At 38.8% G+C, this 19,906-nt stretch overlaps 1 protein-coding gene across 1 annotated transcript; it reads left to right on the forward strand.

Moving 5' to 3' along the window:
• Positions 1-5,333: 5,333 nt before the first annotated feature.
• Positions 5,334-15,591, forward strand: LOC137006679 (gastrula zinc finger protein XlCGF57.1-like). Its single transcript, XM_067367639.1, has 3 exons — positions 5,334-5,373; positions 5,897-6,008; positions 14,126-15,591. The coding sequence occupies exons 2-3, from the start codon at positions 5,897-5,899 to the stop codon at positions 15,397-15,399; spliced, it is 1,386 nt and encodes a 461-aa protein (XP_067223740.1). The 5' UTR covers positions 5,334-5,373; the 3' UTR covers positions 15,400-15,591.
• Positions 15,592-19,906: the final 4,315 nt, after the last annotated feature.

A 19,906-nucleotide genomic window follows, 5' to 3' on the forward strand; every position in this document is an offset into this window, starting at 1 on the left:
CAGTTAAAGAATATCGTAAAAATAACAAAAACATAAAAAGTCCTTGGCTAACTAGAGGTATATTAAATGCTTGTAAAAAGAAAAATAATCTTTATAAAATGTTTATCAAGCTACAAACAAAAGAAGCTGAACATACATATAAGGTATATAAAAATAAATTAACAGATGTAATTAGAAATAGCAAGAAATTATATTATAAAAAAGTATTATATGAAAATAAAAATAATATAAAAGGAACTTGGTATATATTAAATTGCTTAATTAAACAAGAATCTACAAAGATAATATACCCAGATTATTTCATTGATAAAAATGGTGAGAATCATAATTTGAATGATATTGTAAACAGCTTCAATCATTTTTTTGTAAATGTTGGCCCAAATTTAGCAGCCAAAATTCCAGATCAGGAAATTGATGTATTAAATGTTGTTATAAAAAGAAATCAACATTCAATATTTCTCTCAGCAACTAATGAACAAGAAGTAAAAATTATTGTACATAAATGTAAAAATAAACTATCCACAGACTGTCACGATGTAGACATGGCATTAGTTAAAAAAGTCATAATATATCTAAACCTCTAACTTCTATCTGTAACTTGTCATTTCAAACTGGCTGTGTCCCAAGTAAAATGAAAATCGCAAAAGTTATACCATTATATAAAAACGACAACATAATCTCACAAATTACAGACCAATTTCCTTGCTGCCTCAGTTTTCAAAAATTCTAGAAAAGCTTTTTAATTCTCGTTTAGAAAAATTCATCGATAAATATCAAATAATTAATGAAGGTCAATATGGTTTTAGAACTAAACGAACTACCTCGATGGCAATAATTGAGGCAACGGAGGAAATTACAAATGCATTGGATAGAAAAGAACATACAGTGGGTATATTTATGGACCTCAAAAAAGCTTTTGATACAATAAATCATCCAATCCTAATTAATAAATTAGAACATTATGGTATTAGAGGGGTAGCTGGAAATTGGTTAAAGTTATTTATCAGAAAGAGTCCAATATGTACAAATGGAACAGATTATATCTAGGAATCTTGACGTTACTTGTGGTGTTCCTCAGGGGTCAGTGTTGGGACCCAGACTGTTCAACTTGTATATTAATGATATATTGTTACGGTTGCTGGTATACAACGCATACAACGAGGAGATAGAATGAATAGAAGTCTTTACTTGAGGAGAAACAGGAATCCAATGGAACATACACCAACATAATACAAACGATACCGGACAACACAAGACTAGAAACACAGGGTATATATACAAGGGACTAACAAAGGAACTAAACTAGGTGACAGGATAATAAACAAGGCACAGGTGAATCAAATGAACTAATTAACAGAACAGGGAAACTAGGTCACAAGGGCAGACAGAGACATGACATGTAACATTTCGCCCCCTCCCGGATAGGCGCGTCCTCGCGGCGTAAGAGTCCAGAGGAGGGAGGGAGGGGGTTCTGGAGGAGGGCGGAGAAAACACAAACAACCAAAAGAAAAGAGTCCATGAAAAACAGCAATGACAGTCCAAGGGGGAGTGGAGGGTGGGAGGAGCCAGGGGGAAGCCAGGAGCAGGAGGAGCCAGATGTTACCCCAGAAGCCAGCCAGGACGAGGCCCCAGGGTAGAGACGCAGGTGGGAGGAGCCATGGTGGAGTCGGCTTGGGGGCAGACGACACCCTGGGGACGACCAACGGAGATGCAGCTGGAGACCCAGGTGTAACTGAAGAGCCGACGAGCCCACGCGCAGCCGATGGTCCTGGAGACCGAGGAGGAGCCATGGCGACGAGCGTCCGAGGAGGAGGCGGACATCCAGAGGGCAGAGGCTGAGCCGGTGGGACCGAGGATGTAGGCGGAGCTGGAGGGAAGGAGGAGCCAGACGGAGCCGTAGGTGCAGGCAGGTGGACGACTGACCAAGGCGGAGCCGGAAAGACGAGGGAGCCCGGAGAAGCCGTATGGCCGATGGTGTCCAGTGGAGCCGAGGGAGGGAGGAGCCAGGGTGACGCCGAAGTGTCGACGGGCCGAGGTGGAGCAGGGGGCGTGGAGGCTGGAAGTGGAGGCAGGGGATCCTCTTGAGTGGATGTAGTGGAGGACCTGAAGATGCTCGACATCCCCACCTGGCATGTGGGAGATGTCGAGCAGCTGAAGGGCAGAGGTGATGGTGGGGCTGAGGAACTGGCTGTGAGACTGGGTGACGGAGGAGGCGGGAGAGGGAGGCTGGGTGGGCAGACAGGGAACTCAGGAGACGGAGATCTGGAGAACACTGGAGATTGGTCCTCTGGAGGCTCAGGAGAATCATTAAAAACAGGAGAATCAGGGGAATGGGAAGTCACCTCTCCGAAAAAATCAATTAAATCAACTGTAAAAATATCTTTCAGTTCCTCAGCATATTTGCCAGTGTCAGTCATAGTTTCCATTGTGGTGGTGTTGTGGGCGGAGCTTTCCTCCCAGCCCTCGAGCTCCACAAGCACTCCCACGACGTCAGATGATGTTACCGGCTCACGCACCTGGTCAGAACCTTGCTGTGAGGTTGGCTCCCGGGGCGATGGTACGGTCCGATCCTTTCCTCGGTCCTGGCTCATCCATCGCGGTGGGCTGGCCTCCTCGGTCTGCGGTGGGCTCGTGAAACATCTCCGTTGTGACGTTCGTCGATGTTGACTGACTGGCTTCTGGCAGTGGAGTGGGGCTGGCGGCGAAGTCATCCTCCGCGGGGCAGATGGTAAACGGAGAGTTGTTGTTTACCAGCACCCACTCCACGAGTGCGGCGAAGTCCTTCTGAGGACCGCTCCCTGGGAGGCGTGCCCGGGACCGCTCACTAAGGCTGGAGATGTAGAACACGCAGAGCGAGCGGTCTGGATAGTGAGTGAGGCACGCCAACTCCAAAAAATCCAAGGTGTGGGATTCCAGGGAGCGGTCCCTCTGCTCCAGGCACAAAAGGGCAACAGCAGGGTCCATGGTGATGGGAAAAACAAGGGGAAAAAAACAAACAAAAAGAAAATCACCGCAAAAACTGTTTTGGTCCGGTATTCTGTTACGGTTGCGTGTATACAACGCATACAACGAGGAGATAGAATGAATATAAGTCTTTACTTGAGGAGAAACAGGAATCCAATGGAACATACACCAACATAATACAAACGATACCGGACAACACAAGACTAGAAACACAGGGTATATATACAAGGGACTAACAAAGGAACTAAACTAGGTGACAGGATAATAAACAAGGCACAGGTGAATCAAATGAACTAATTAACAGAACAGGGAAACTAGGTCACAAGGGCAGACAGAGACATGACATGTAACATATATTTAATGTATCTACAATATTAAAACTCATATTGTTTGCAGATGACACAAATATTTTCTATAGTAGTAATAATTACAATGAACTTATAAATACTGTAAATGGTGAATTAAGTAAAATAAAACAATGGTTGGATAGTAATAAGTTATCGTTAAATTTAAATAAGACTAAAGTAATGACATTTGGACATTGCAAAAATGTTTCAGAAGTACAAATAAAGATAGACGGTGTCCAAATTGAAAATGTAAATGAGAATAAATTTTTAGGAGTAATAATGGATAATAAATTATCATGGAAAGCCCACATCAGACACATAAGAACAAAAATTTCCAAAACCCTCTCAATTATTAATAAAGTTAAACAATTCCTTGATCATAATGCTCTCCGCACATTATACTGCTCCTTGGTACTCCCCTACTTCACCTATTGTGTTGAAGTGTGGGGAAACAATTATCAAGGCTCAATATATCCATTAGTTATACTACAAAAGCGAGCAGTAAGGATCATACATAAGGCTGGTTTTTTAGAACATAGTAATATTTTATTTTTTCAATCTAAACTGTTAAAAATCCATGACCTTATAAAATATTATACAACACAAATTTTATTCAAAGCATTCAATATGTTGTTACCAAGTAACTTACAAAAGTATTTTACTGTCAGAGAGAGAGCTTATAGTCTGAGAGGTTACGGAAATTTTATATTACCGAAGGTTAGAACCACCCGAAAGAGTTTTTGTGTGTCTGTATGTGGGGTGAAAATGTGGAATGGTCTGGATCTCCAACACAAGCAATGTCCAAATATTCACAGATTTAAGTCGCTTTACAAACAGTTGGTCTGGTCACAATACAGAGATGGTGGGGCCTAAATGGCCTCATGTGATAGTCTAGTCATGGATCTTATCTTACCATTGTTGGTATGTGATGGTGTTGTAATATGTATGAATGTACTACAATTTCTAAGATAAATAATTATTTATTGTCTTAGTATAGTCATGGATCTTACCATTGTTGGTATGTGATGGTGTTGCAATATGTATGGGTAGATTACAATCTTTAAGATAATGAATTATTTTTGTTTTGCGGTTATATTTGTTGTGTGTGTGCATGTGTAGGTATGCATACATATAGTGAAAATTACTCTCAATTTATTATTTTTTTATTTTATTTTTTTTGGAGTTTGGTGACTACTTGGTTTGATGAAAGTTGTCTTTAAGGAAGCGGTTATGCTTGCGTGACATGTTTTTGTATGTGAGATGGGGGTGGGATTAAATAAGTTTTCTTCTTCCCACTCCTTTTCGAGCTGATGTGATATAATTATTTGTTGACATGATCGAAGAGACATGTACCATGTCTTTGGACGTATGTAAATTTGTTTTATTGATGTAATTTTGTTTTTTTGTTTGATTGCTCGAAATGAATAAATAAAGAAAGAAAGAAAGAAAATGTTTTCATCAAAAACTTTAATTTATTTTCGACTGATGAAAGAAAGACATGAACATCTTGGATGACATGAGGGTGATTAAATTTATCAGGAAAAGTATATTTAAAAGTGGACTAATCCTTTAACAATGAAGACTTTTCTTGCTATTGATTTAATAACAAATATGTGAAAGATTACATTTTTAATTTGGCTGAACCTTTTAGCAATACTTCAGTATTGAATGAATTGCATTTAATTTTGGTGCATCTTTTACTTAAACTGATTCTTGAAAGATAACTTTTTACACCTTTTATACCCATGTTTAGGATCAAATGAACTTGTCCACATTTTTATATTGGTGAAACACACTGAGATTAAATGTGTTTCAATTTGGACACATGAATGAACTCTGCTTTATGAACTCAAACAACGTTTTTAACATTTGTGTTTGTATCATGTTTGTCACTGTTTGAGTATTACTAGAAAGATTATCTGATAAAAATTGTTACATTTCTATGCACTTCTGTGATTGTAGACAATGCTGTGTGTGAACAGGACTTTTATTTTGGAGTGACGACATGATGTCATAAGACTGCGCCGCGCTCCTGCATCTGCTGTGATTCTGCTGAAGAAAGGTTTGTTTTAAGAATTTAATCGATGAAGACAGTTCAATGATTTATAGTTTTTTTTTGTTTGTTTTTTTTAACAAGCTTTGTGAAATATTAGTTTATTTACCATTTAATGTTGATTTATTTATCTAACTCTCATGAAGGATATTTGTGAGTAAAGCTCATATCCACTGATGAGAAACAGTAAACCTGCGGCTCATTTCTCTCTCTATAAATCATAAATCAGTTTATCATGAACACGAGTTCAGTCTCTGGAGAGTCATGATGAAGAAACTGAACTTTTCAACTCCGAGTCAATTGAATCAAACACTTTGAGAAATGATTCAGTGAGTCACGACACGTGCTGCTCAAACAGTGAACATGAACGAGAACAACAAACACTAACAAACTAATCATGTTTTCATCAGTTATAAATGCCTAAATATTAAGTTTATTAATTTGCAGCGTTAGTTTTGAGTGTTTTTTGTTGTTGTTGTTTGAACAGGTCCATTTAAGACCATTAACTCTGTTAATTATTCTCTTCTTAAAGATGGAGTTTATTAAAGAGGAGACTGAAGAAAATAAGATTAAAGATGAGACTGAAGACATGAAGATTGAAGAAACATTCAGAGTGAAACATGAAGATACTGAGGAACAAACAGGTTGGTTTTATTCTCATAGCTGAACTCAGTCATTTGATCTTTATTAAAATGTCCAGCTCTACAGAAATAGAGAGTATTTTGTGCAACATTAAACCCAACATCTACTTCTGAATAGAGAACAATGAAAGTATTTTTTTCTGTTCATGCCCAAAAGTGCTGTACTAACATTTAACATACCTGAACATAAATAGCAGTAATTGAACATTAAATCGAGCAATAAATAAGTCCTGATTGAAACATTTTACATCAATAATCATTTCATGTGTGTGTGTCATATGGAGGAAAGTCAGCAGAGGAAGTGTGTAAAACATTTTGAAGTAGAACCGAGTGAACTGATAATATTTGATGACACCAGTGAAAAATATTCACCTTGTCATTTGTGGTTCAATGAAATCAATGAGCAGATTGAGACTAGAGGTGAAATGATGTGAAAATTACATACTGTGATTATTGTGACAAAATTATCATGGTTATCAATTACATGTTTTTGTTAAAGTTCTGATAATTGAATAATACAAAAAAGATCTGCTCACTGTTCTTTCTTTTATTTAGCACAGTATTGAGCACTCGTTCAATGTAAATAGTGTCATCCGAGTTGACAAGATGGAGGGAAGCGAGCAAGGGAAGGGCTTAAAAATCTCTACTTGAACGCAGCCCAGGACACTTTGTAGATTTATTAGAAATATCCATTTCCGATCATGAGTCTCTAATAATTAGCTGATGAACAGAGCAGGAATGCCCAATCCTGTTCCTGGAGATCTACATACATGCAGAGTTAAGATCCAACCCTGATCGAACACACCTGCCTGTAATTATTAAGTGCCTCTGAAGTGTCATTTACGCCGTCATTACCCGAGTGTTGATAGCCTGTGAGCTGTTATGACTTATGCTTTATGCTATTTGTCATTATGCTATTATGACTTAAAGGATTAGTTCACTTTTAACTACATTTTTCCTGATAAATTTACTCACCCCCATCTCATCCAAGATCTTCATGTCTTTCTGTCGTCAGTCGAAAAGAAATGAAGGTTTTTGAGGAAAACATTCCAGGATTTTTCTCCTTACAGTGGATTTCAATGGCTACCAACAGATTGAAGGTCAAAATTACAGTTTCAGTGCAGCTTCAAGGACTTTAAACGATACCAGATGAGTAATAAGGGTCTTATCTAGTGAATCGATTGGGCATTTTCGAAAAAAATACAACCGTTTATGCTTTATAAACAAAATATTGCATTGAACGTACTTTCCGCTTCCGCATTCTTCATAACGCTTACGCTGAATGTTCTACGCCTTCCCTATTCTACTTATGGAACGAACGCGGCGCCAGTTTCATTTTTTCCGTAACTTAAATAGGGAAGGCGTAGGACACTCAGCGTAAGTGTTATGAAGAATGCGGGGTCAAATCTTTTATCGTTTGTTTCTGCTTCTTCTTCGTCTGTGTTTGGATTCGGAGGTTTATTACTGATTCGGATTAGTAACAGCACCCCTACTGTATAAAGTGTTGGGTAAGTTACTCAAAAAAAGTAATCCACTACAAATTACTACATTAAAATTGTAATTTGATTACATTACTGATTACTACATGTAAAAAGTAATCAGATTACTAATTACTTTACATTCAAGTTACTTAAATACAATTTACAAAAATACACCACAAACTGAAAGTCATAGTTCTGTAATATTTTTCTGTCAATATTAAATTACAGAAAGAAGTATGAAAACAACAACTTGACTTAAAAATATTTGTTAATCATCTATAGGTAGCTTTTAATTGCATTCATTCAAATGCAATTAAACTTCAAAGCTGGCAGGTATGGTATGTATGATTACAAAATAAAGTCATTAAGATTGTTTATTAATATTATTTTTGTAACATGTAGGATAAAAGTAGTTTTATCAAGTGTTGAGCGGTTTCTGTGGCAGCTACAGCTCTCCGACGCACAGATGCATCAGTGTCCGAATTCACTCACTTTATTTCGTTCACTCTTTGCAGACATAGTGCACTCAAATGACATACAGTGGGTACGGAAAGTATTCAGACCCCCTTAAATTTTTCACTCTTTGTTATATTACAGCCATTTGCTAAAATCATTTAAGTTCATTTTTTTTCCTCATTAATGTACACACAGCACCCCACATTGACAGAAAAACACAGAATTGTTGACAATTTTGCAGATTTATTAAAAAAGAAAAACTGAAATATCACATGGTCATTAGTATTCAGACCCTTTGCTCAGTATTTAGTAGAAGCACCCTTTTGATCTAATACAGCCATGAGTCTTTTTGGGAAAGATGCAACAAGTTTTTCACACCTGGATTTGGGGATCCTCTGCCATTCCTCCTTGCAGATCCTCTCCAGTTCTGTCAGGTTGGATAGTAAACGTTGGTGGACAGCCATTTTTAGGTCTCTCCAGAGATGCTCAATTGGGTTTAAGTCAGGGCTCTGGCTGGGCAATTCAAGAGCAGTCATGGAGTTGTTGTGAAGCCACTTCTTCGTTATTTTAGCTGTGTGCTTAGGGTCATTGTCTTGTTGGAAGGTAAACCTTCGGCCCAGTTTGAGGTCCTGAGCACTCTGGAGAAGGTTTTCATCCAGGATATCCCTGTACTTGGCCGCATTAATCTTTCCCTCCATTGCAACCAGTCGTCCTGTGTTTTAGACCCAGGGATGGTTTGTAGGGGTCTTCTTCATCTACTTACTTTCTCTTTGTCGTCTTGGTATCAATGTGAGCTCAGCAAGACCGCTTCGTGCTTGAGAGCCACCAAGTCGTGTTTTACTGTAATTTCAGCATCTCCAGGCACATGAACAAAAGCACCACTCTCATTGGTTGCCAGTTTAACGCGACGTGTCAAACCCCCCCAAAAAAACAAAAACGAGGCGTTTTTAAAAAAATAATGGTTTTACGCCTGGCGTTTTTCGTGTCGGTGTGCACACTCACATTGGCGCCCTTTGTTTAGTCATGAGGAAATAAAGTTGGCGATAATCGCATGCATGACATTCGTCCCGGTGTGTACAGGCCTTTAGTCTGGTTCATTTTACTAGTGTAATTGCTCCGTACCAGGCCTGGGCCACGTGAAGAGGCACGGTTGGATTATGCTTGGGTGCGGTACGGATATAGACATTTAGGTCTATAATGGATCCAGTTCTATCCCAATAGATGAACATTAGTTTGCGGTTAAAGCTGCAAATTCAGTGTCAGCTCTCTTCTAACAAGATGATGTTCTTAACCATATGTGATAAATAAAGGAGACATAAAATGGGCAGTGGTGAGTCCCTTTGGACCAGGTTTGAAAACCACTGGTGTATTGAGTATAAGATCTATAGACAGGATGGGCAACTCTGGTCCTGGAGGGACACTATTCTGCAGAGTTTAGTGTAGCAAATTAGCTCAAAATAAATATGAATAATTAATCATAACTAGTTATAATTAATTATTAATATTTTAATCAGTTAATAAAATTAACTTAATGTAATAAACTTAATATTACAATCAAATAACCTGTTGTTCAATGAACGCACAGTGTTAATTGTTTATTTACTAAGAAATGTTCATTTCCAGGTTATGGGAAATAACAATCTTATTCTACTGAAAGCCTGTAGTCAGGACCGACATGAATAGGGACTCCAGTACATGAGAGCAAAACACGGACAACCTTACGTGTGACATGAACAAGACTTTATTAACTAGACTAAACACTTAAACTACTCTAACATTCACACATACATGCATACAGTTTACCAAGAGAGAGAGAGAAAGCAGAGTACAGGAAGCAAGAAGTTACAGCATTGTTGGACATCCAGCAGATCAACAGCCTTGAGCAAACCATCAGTTTAGTTTTAACAGGCCCTTCTTTAAAAGGGGTAAGGATACTCAATGTATCCGATAATGAGACTAAGTTTGATACTTGCATTTCTCTCCAAGTTGAATTAAAACGGTCCTGATGCAATTTGTGGAGGCTTCCATTGAATCTTTGCTGATATCGTCTTGATGAAGAGAACCAGTTGGATTCAGAGGATCTTTGGTGATTGGAAGGTCTAGGCCGAGGCCTGGCACAAGCTTGGGGTTCCTTAGAAGCTTCTAGCTTCTTACAGCATCATCTTGACATCAGCATGTGTCAGTAAAAGAGAAGAAGAGAAGGACGAGCAGGAAGAGAGGGGGTTCCTTGTGATCAGTGAATATAAGGGGTGAAGATGTCACACCCTCTTGAGGTGTCTGAGCCAATAAGGAGTTCCCCTTTCAGAGGGAAGTTTTACGAGTCTTTGTTCTGTAGCAAGATATTAGCATAAGACACTGGATTGGATGAATGAGAGAATAACCTTCTAGCTTCCTATAATTCTAACATGTCACAGAGTTAGTAACATGTAACATAAATTACCAAATAGGAAATTAAAGTTGGAGTCCGTAGATACCAAACATGCTGCCAATGTGATCTCAGTTAACTATACATTTGCAACTATGGAACATTAATACCAAAATAGTCCAAAAGAGAGAATTAATACATACAATAAAGCCTATAAAAGGAAAGTCATGAGATAGGAAAATTGGATACATGTTTATACATTTCCCAAGTGGTTATATAGAGAATACATAGGATTAAGAGTTTATTTGTCCTTCTCAGGAAGGATGAGTCACTAGTCTCTACAGCATTCTTATGGATCATAAAAGTACCATATAACTGTAACAGGACACCTAGGTTGGCCTGTGTGCTAGCAACATTGGGATGCTGGTTACAGTTTTAGGGGGATGAGTTCAGAGAACTTTGATAGTGAGAGTGAGTTTATGGGTAATTCATTAAATACAATGAATAATTGTGTGGCTGATTGGTCCAGACGTTACATCCCCCCCCTTTCGGTTGTTGTTGTTCTTTCTATGGACAACAGCGAGCGACATTGAAGGTGTAGAAAGATCAGACACAGCCAGTCCTTTTGGTCTGCCATCTGGGCAGTTAGGCTGAGCATCTGCAACATTGAGGCACGCTTGTGGTGAGAGTAAGGGCAAGAGACTACTGCAAGATCAAACAGAATTTAGGGCTAAAGGCACAGTGAGCAGCCAGGTGTAGAAAATACAGCTAGGTTTAACAAATGATTTAAGATGGTTCTTGTGGTCAAATTATTTCTTAGTATTTCTTACTGATGGCTCACGACAGGCTTGACCTCTGAACAAATAGCACTCAAAAAAATAACTTGTTGGTCTAACTTAATTCAATTATGACACCTATTTCCACACAGTTGAACTGATTTATTTGAACTTAAGCTAGGTTAATTGTACTAATGAGTGAAATTCATCCTAATTGAATGAGATCACACCAGTTTCATTTGACGTATTCTGTGTATGTTTCCTGAACATAATTCATTCTTGTTGATCCAACCAGTGCTTTTTTTTTTCTTTTTTTTTGTTACCAAAGATGTGCGCTTGTGCTTAGGTTTTGAGTAGCTGTTGTACACAGACATACATGTTTCATTACCATTGAGAGGGGAAAAGCTGATGACCATATGTAGACTGTGTAGTAATTTATTTATATTTCTATAAAAACTAAACTAAAATAACACTTATTCATATGCTAAGTAACATTTATAGCATGCAAGTAATGATCAGATAAAGAACTTCTCATTACTGGCTTGAGCACAGTTAATGCTTGTTGAAAACAATATGAATTTGTTATACGTAGCCACCTAGAGCCTAACCACAAGGTCTACACTTCAGCATAATGGTAACCTCAAAAAATCGACATAACATAAACTCTTTTAAATGTCAAATATAACTGAACTTCAAACTTTAAAAGGTATTTCCCTTTACTAAAAAACACATTAAACAGCACTTAAGTTCAACATTTACTGTCCCAATCTTTCCCTACGCAAAGCATGCTGGGAACTAGAAATCCACTGCCCAGGTTCAATCAATGCAACATAAATGATTCATGTAGTCCCAACACAAATGGTTTAGGTTGACCTAACATTTTGCAAATTTAATTTCATTTAACATAATACAATTGAGTGCGAATGCCAATTAAGTAAAAAACTAAAGATTTGTGTTGGTTCAGCTTATTTTATTTAAATAAACTGAACAAGCAGCTAGAATCATTTTTTTGAGTGAGGAAAGAAAAAGGAAGAGGAAGAGGAAGCTTTCCTATTAGATTCTGCTTATTAGTGGTGCTCAAAATTATGCCCTAGTAATTGTTCGGATTACTTTGTAGCTGGCTCATAAAAATGAAGCAACTGTTGTAAATAAACAAAATCAAGAAGGAGAGTATGTCTAGTTGCTTGTGGTTATATTGGGAAATTAAACCACACAAGACTAAACAGGCAAATGTAAATAAATCACATAGATGAAAGAAATAATACTAGTAAAAACAAATAGCTGACTGCTGTTATAATTCAAATCAATAAAATATTTAAAGAAGTGATTAAAACAGCAGAATGACTTGGTATTGGGAATAGTCAATAGCACTAGTGATTAACAATTAGATTAGCTTTGGAAATCACTCTATAGTTGGTCACAGCTGCAGCGTGTTCAGGACCACACCATGTGTGTGTCCCTCCCAGAAGTTTAGTCAACATGCTATTGAAAAATCTCAATAAATCCTAGAATTCTCCTTTAGTTAAACAGTTTACATGTAATTAAATTTAGATTTAATTACCCTAGTAACTGCAGATTTAGCTGAACAGTGTTCAGGGAGAAATGCACCTAAGTGCAGGTGAAATTAGCTGAGAAGAATTGAAGGTAAGGAAAGAGAGAAATCAGAAAACCAGGAATGTGGTTAAGGGAAATTGGTTTAGATCAGTTCACACTACATACACACAAGCTATAGTTAAAGGCTTCACGTAAATTATGCTAACCGCTAACTGTAGAAGCTATTAGTTAGCTTAGCCTGAGCGGAAGGGTTGCTAGGTGGGGTTAGCTTAGCCACCTAGCCTGGTTTGTTTAAACCATGGCATCACAAGGTGATGAGTTAGCACTTCCTGTGACAAGTCGTTGTCATGGGAACCAATGCACACCACAGCAATTCAAACAGTTCATGAAGATTGTCTGCTCATTTCAAACTAGTTAGTTAAAATGTGACGCTTATATTTTCATATTTTCAAAAACTTGATATTACATTCAGTAAAATGCAAATATGTTTTGGCATTTGCAAATTTTACTCATGTAAACTCTTCTCTCTACTTTAAACAACGTCTTGTACTTGTTTAAAGGGTCATTACACAGTTTGCTGTAAGTCAAAGCTTGTTTAAGCATATATAGTTAAGTCCGTCTTGTGCAGGTATACTGATATTCCTTTCAGCGAGTGAAACACAGTTTTGGTCAAGCGGTAGCTATGCTTGTAGCTGCAGCCAAAGTTTAGATGAATGACATCAATCTTAACTATAAAAGGGGAGCCTTACCCAAATCTACATTTTTATAACGCTGTACTGAGATTCATTCATCAGAAACAGGTTAAGTAATACTGCAATTGGTATTTCTCCAACCAAAGCAGAATAAACAATTCTGGTACAGTTTACATGCCGCTGAGCTGAGATTCCTTCGTCAACACAGGCTTACGCTCTAATACTGAGATTAGGATTTCTTCGCTAAAATCAGATTAACTTTACACTGATACCATTTGAACATATGCTAAAATGTGTCAAGAGTAGACTCTTTCAGTTACAGTAGAGAAGTCAATTCAAGCTATCGCTTTATCAGCATCTAACAAGCCAGCAATTAGTGACCAAAATGCGCATCGTCTGACATATTCTGACTGGAATTATCAAATGCACACTTTTAAGTTGACAGTGGTTTAAGCTCATAATCTTTGTTTATTCATGCCCGCATTCTTTGATAGTGAGAGTGAGTTTATGGGTAATTCATTAAATACAATGAATAATTGTGTGGCTGATTGGTCCAGATGTTACATTAGCTCCATCCCTGATCAAACACACCAGCAAAATTGTCTTCAGTCTTCAGGACTGCTTGAAAATTACAGATGGGTAGGTTGATTTGGGATGAAACTTTACTCTGCAAAACAGTGGTCCTCCAGGACCAAAGTTGCCCATCCCTGATACATAGGATAGGGTATAGATCATACATGTTGTTGGTTTTGATGTATTAAATGTCTAAATTGTTTTATGTCTGTTTTTGCCCTAGACCTAATGACACTGAAAGAGGCGAGTCATGAACTTAATGAAATGGAAGAAGAGAAAAAACATGATAAACATGATTTCATGACTGGGAAAAGATCAATACAGGCTAAAAAGACCTCCTTACAAAAAAGAGCTCAAAAGACTGGAAATAAAAGTTATTTCATCTGCCAACAGTGTGGAAAGAGTTTTGATCAACACAGAAACCTTCAGGTTCACTTGAAAGATCATACTGGAGAGAGCCCCATCACTTGCCAACAGTGTGGAAAGAGTTTCACACTTAAAGAAAACCTTCTAGTCCACTTGAGAATTCATACGGGAGAAAAGCCTTTCACGTGCCAACAGTGTGGAAAGAGTTTCACTGTGAAAGTAAACCTTCAAGTACACATGAGAATTCACACTGGAGAGAAACCTTTTACCTGCCAGCAATGTGGACAGAGTTTCACTGTAAAAGGAAACCTTATAGCCCACATGAGAATTCACACTGGAGAAAAGCCTTTCACCTGCCAGCAATGTGGAAAGAGTTTCACACAAAAAAGAAGCCTTATAGTCCACATGAGAATTCACACTGGAGAGAAGGCTTACACCTGCCAACAATGTGGACAGAGTTTCGCACATAAGGGTAGCATTAAAGTCCACATGAGAATTCACACTGGAGAAAAGCCTTTCACCTGCCAACAATGTGGAAAGAGTTTCAGTCAAAAGGGAAGCCTTACAGCCCACATGAGAATTCACACTGGAGAGAGCTCATTTACCTGTAACCAGTGTGGACAGAGTTTCAGTCAAAAGGGAAACCTTAATGAACACATGAGAATTCACACTGGAGAGAAACCTTTCACCTGCCAGCAATGTGGAGAGAGTTTCAGATTTAAAGGTAACCTTAAGGGACACATGAGAACTCACACTGGAGAAAAGCCTTACATCTGTCAACAGTGTGGAAAGAGTTTCAGTCAAAAAGGAAAACTTGAAATCCACATGAGAATTCACACTGGAGAAAAGCCTTACATCTGTCAACAGTGTGGAAAGAGTTTCAGTCAAAAAGGAACATTTGAAATCCACATGAGAATTCACACTGGAGAAAAGCCTTACACCTGCCAACAGTGTGGACAGAGTTTCACTGTAAAAGGAAATCTTACAGCCCACATGAGAATTCATACTGGAGAGAAGCCTTTTACATGTGGTCAGTGTGGAAAGAGTTTCAGGTTTAAATGTGACCTTAAGGGTCACATGAAGATTCACTACAAAATGACTCTCTCACAAGTTTCAAGTCACCAATTCTAATACAACGTAAAGGTCTTAGAGTATCTGATTTTAATAAGTACTTAAAGTGTCATGAAACCCCAGAACACATTTTTTGAGCTGTGAACAGATATACATAGGCTGCACATCATTGACAACATTAAAGGTACTCATTAATTTTATTTAACACACTGCGATATCACTGCGTTTTTTTTCTTACCAGTGTGAAAGAGACTCAAAATACTGTCAATGTTCTACATACAATTAAGAGTTATACACCATTTTAATCTGTTGAATATCTTCTTTTATTTGTGTACACTCGGATGCTTTGTGCTTTTTGTAAAATAAAGAAAACAAACATGATGCGTGATCTCTCGTCTCCCTCTGAACAAAGTCCAATCTGACAGTTCTCAGAAAATGAACTGTAACTTAGTGAATACTAATCACAAAAAAATAGACTTATGTCTAAAGAAACGTTGAAACGTCAGGTGTAAATCGTGTAAGTTAGGGTGACCATATTTTGATTACCAAAGACCAGGACACTCGGCCCGGCAATACTTAAATACCTCAAAGTTTACTCAAAGATGCCTTATAATTTCAATACATTTAAAAAATACCTCCTCTGTATGGATATAAAATTGTTATATTACAAAACACTATAACCAAATACACAAATTCAGATAGGCTTCTCAGAGGTTACTCGACATATTGTATCATGACAAGTTAATGTCTCTTCTGTATTAGAAAAATAAATAATAAATAACTAAAAAATACCTCTAGCGATCCAAATTTAACAAAAATAGCTCTCACAAACTTACAAAAACTAACTAACAAAAAGTGTCTATATCTTTAGTTTTCTTCATCCTCGTTTTCCTCTCCATCCTGTTTTTCTTTCTCTTCCTTCTTGCTTGCCCTTCTATATTTTGCTGTAGAGCTGATCTTTCCCTGCATTTTTTTTGTTTCTTATCAAATAGGCATGAAAGTTATAAAGAAATGTATATAGGCCTATCAGCTGTTACATCACAAGGTACAAAGGAAGAGCACGAGCTGAACTCATTGTAGACGACAGCTGAAGGTTGCTCTGCTGTTACACAAAGTATCTGTTATTCAGTTACAATCGACTGCACAAATCGTGCATACTAATGAAAACATAAACCGAAAATCTCGTAACACCGGTCAATTTAATGGCCCAATGAAAAATAATGAAAACCAGGACATTTTCATCACTTTATAAAAAACAACCAGGACAGCCAGGATAGGACATGAAAACAGGACATGTCCTGGGGGAAAAGGACATTTGGTTACCCTCTAGGTAGTGCGAGAATCTGGCCAAGTACCCGATTCCTCATTACGTACCGGGTCCTCGGGCGTGGGTTTTTGGGCGCTGCACGCTGACCAGTCAGAATTTTTCGGGGGCCGGCCAACGCACTCCCCCGACCCTCCCGGGCCCCCCGACACGCCCTGAGCCGTTTCTGTCAGCCTAACCCCGCCAGGGGTCAATTGGGAGTGCCCTCAAGTCCGAGGCCCTTATGAGGCAGTACCGGCCGCATCCAGAGGGTGGCAGACTCAACTTCCCAGTTCCTGTCTACTCTAATGAGCTTTCTCTGCCATTCGTATAATGGTGGACCGGTCACTTTCTCGCTTCCCTCCGTTCCCCGAAGCCATCATTTGCCCGATTACCCACTATAGTGGGCAAATGATCAGGTGACCCCCCCCTGACCACTCCTAAGCCGCGCCCCCCGTCCCACGAACCCATTATTTGCCTGATTACCCACTATAGTGGCCAAACGATCAGGTGACCTGCTGACCACCTCCAGGCCACGCCCCCATCCCAAAAACCCATTATTTGCCCAATTACCCAATATAGTCGGAAAATGACCTGTTGCCCCATGTTGAACCCTGCGGAACGTTATATTTGGCCGCTGTCATGATTGTTCACTAACCAGTTAGACCATTCTCATTCATCAAGTTGAACCATCGTTCCAAACCTGATAAAAACTATTTTACGGCACTCGGCAGGCCCCCCCGAGTCCGTAGCACCAAGTTTCGTCGCAAAATTCCACCGCCCACGAACCCACTATTTCATTTCAATGGAATAAATATAAAGCGCCCCCTATCAGAATCCTGAGTTTTGAGAAGATCCGGGAAACTCGAAAATTTCGGCCGAAAAAACTCAAAGGGGCTGTTAGATTTTTTTGCTCAAAAAATAAAGTTTTATTTTTATTTTATTTAAGTTTTATTAAATTATTATTTTTAATAAAAAAAATAAAAATAAACTCCGGCCGTACAGCCGGCCCAGAGGGACCCTACCCCAGGCACAGTCCCCACCTCCTGGGACTTTCCCTTTTCCAGATACTGCCACTTCCTGTCCAGCTTTGACCGGCTCTAGCTCCCGAATCCGGGGGCCCCCGGCCTTGGGGGTGGTCTTGTTCAACGGGGCACATCGTGCCCTTTCCAGCAACACCCTCCCCGAGGTATAAGGCAAAAATGCCTAGACTTTGACCGCCCGTAACTCCAGGACCCCGGGGCCCAGAATAAAGTTTTATGGATTAAACCCCTGTAACTGTACTAAGCACACTCTGTCGGATACATTCCACTAAGTTTCAAGTCGTCTGGGACCTTCTGGTATGAGCGGGAGCAGGGAATACAAAGACATCCCATTTCCCCGATTACATAGTGGCCGCCAAATAATGGGTTCCCGGAAAAAGTGCTTATAGATGCTTTTTTACATTTTATATACATTTTTATGGATGAAACCACATGTACCATGCTTGGCGCACTCATTCGGATGCATTTCACTGACTTTCAAGTTTGTTTTGCAGCCAAAAAATACAAGAACACAATTAAAAGAACCTTTTTTTTTATTTAAAAAACAAGTGTAACACAATACAAAAACACAATATAGAAAAAAAAACAAATTAAAAACACTACCAACTAAAATAAAAATCAACATCAACTGTCAACAACTCATTGTGTTGGGCCGGTTGAAAACATTCATCTGAAACACAAAACATTTAATAATTTAAATAATAATCACTTATTGAGTAATTTCAGCACTATTGGGATTATGATGATGATCAACCGATTCCTACTCCATATCTCCATCAGGCTCCGTTCGTGCTCCACGGTGTTCGGTGAGGCCAGCACCTGAGGAGGGGCCTCGGGCTGGGAGAAGTCGGGGACCAGGGGCATGGCAGGGTTGGTATCTCTCAATATTTTGAGCTTCCCCGCGGTCAACGACCTCTCCAGTGACCTCACCGTCTCTGAGCGCAATGACTCCTTAAACAATATAAAAACAAAATTTTAGTATTCTTTAAAACAGACAGCTATTTCATACATTAATGTAAAAGTTTTAGTTTAAGACTGACTTAGGCCCAATCCCAATTATATTTTATACCCCTTCCCCTTACCCCTACGCCTACCCTGAAAATATTCCCCTAAGAAATGGGACACCTGCATGTTTCCTCAGGAGTCCCTGGTTGATACAGAACATACAATACAGGGAGCGTATTACAGAACATTTCTTTCTTAGGTCTTAACTTAAGATACGATAAGTTAATTTAGGATTTTTCACAAATTCGTATTACAGAAGCAAATCTTAACTACAGATAAGATGAGATTTTGTAAGATAGGATAAGAGTCCTAAATCAAGTTAAGAAATCTTAAACCACTCCATTGAGTTCGGTAATCAACTGTCAGGTCTGTTACCAAGCAACCAAAGAAGCGCAAACTGCTTCTGAGGTAAACCTAAAATCAAAATGGAGAAACAACGACGCGCTTTTAATTCCAGTGCGGCGGAGACTCAAAGTTCCGTTGAAAAGGTAACGTTAATGTGACGAGCAGGGCGGGCAAAAGCCGTGAGAGAACGGCGCAAGACCGCTCATTATCATGAAACGCTCATTATCACTCGCGCCACCGGCCGTGCGCCGTTCTCTCATGGCTCTCGCGCTCCCTGCTCGTCATAGTTAAAAAGCCTGTTTTATTCAGCAAGTTTTCAACTTTGCTCACTCACGAAGATAAGGAAATATTTTATCATTAAAGCGCAGCACATCCTCTGGGTCCTTCAAAAAGTCTCTCCACCATTAAACATCGCTGCTCTTCCTCTTGTAAAATTAATAAATGTAACACCATTCTCAAAAAAGGCTTTTGTACTGTGATTTTTACCATTGGATTTTAAATAGGTTTGAAGTTAAGACACCAGTGGGGTTATCCTAATGTTAAGACCGCTTTTAGGATTTTCTGTCGAGTTAGGATGCTTCTGTAATACTCGTTTCCTATCCATAGTTAAGATACAATTATGCACTTAAGAAATGACATTCTGTAATAGCGTTTGTCCTAAATGAGGTCCTAACTGAAATTACCATGGTTACCAAACAGATAAGATATGATTCTGTAGTTAAGATCTTTCTGTAATATGCCCCCAGATGAATAAGCATGCAAACTGAATGCACTTTTTGTTTATATCATGTAACGTACACGTATTTATGGACGTAACCACAACAAAACAATACATTAATCAGGCATGTGGCAAAAAGACAAGTTAGCTGTA

The sequence above is a fragment of the Chanodichthys erythropterus genome, chromosome 3 (genome assembly GCF_024489055.1).
Source record: "Chanodichthys erythropterus isolate Z2021 chromosome 3, ASM2448905v1, whole genome shotgun sequence".
Classification (NCBI taxonomy): Eukaryota; Metazoa; Chordata; class Actinopteri; order Cypriniformes; family Xenocyprididae; genus Chanodichthys; species Chanodichthys erythropterus.

What these genes read in the sequence shown, in the direction of transcription:
- LOC137006679 (XM_067367639.1), top strand. Translation starts at nt 5,897, where the DNA reads ATGGAGTTTATTAAAGAGGAGACTGAAGAAAATAAGATTAAAGATGAG. An exon ending in AGATACTGAGGAACAAACAG is followed by an intron (nt 6,009 to 14,125) that starts GTTGGTTTTATT and finishes TTTTTGCCCTAG; the next exon opens with ACCTAATGACACTGAAAGAG.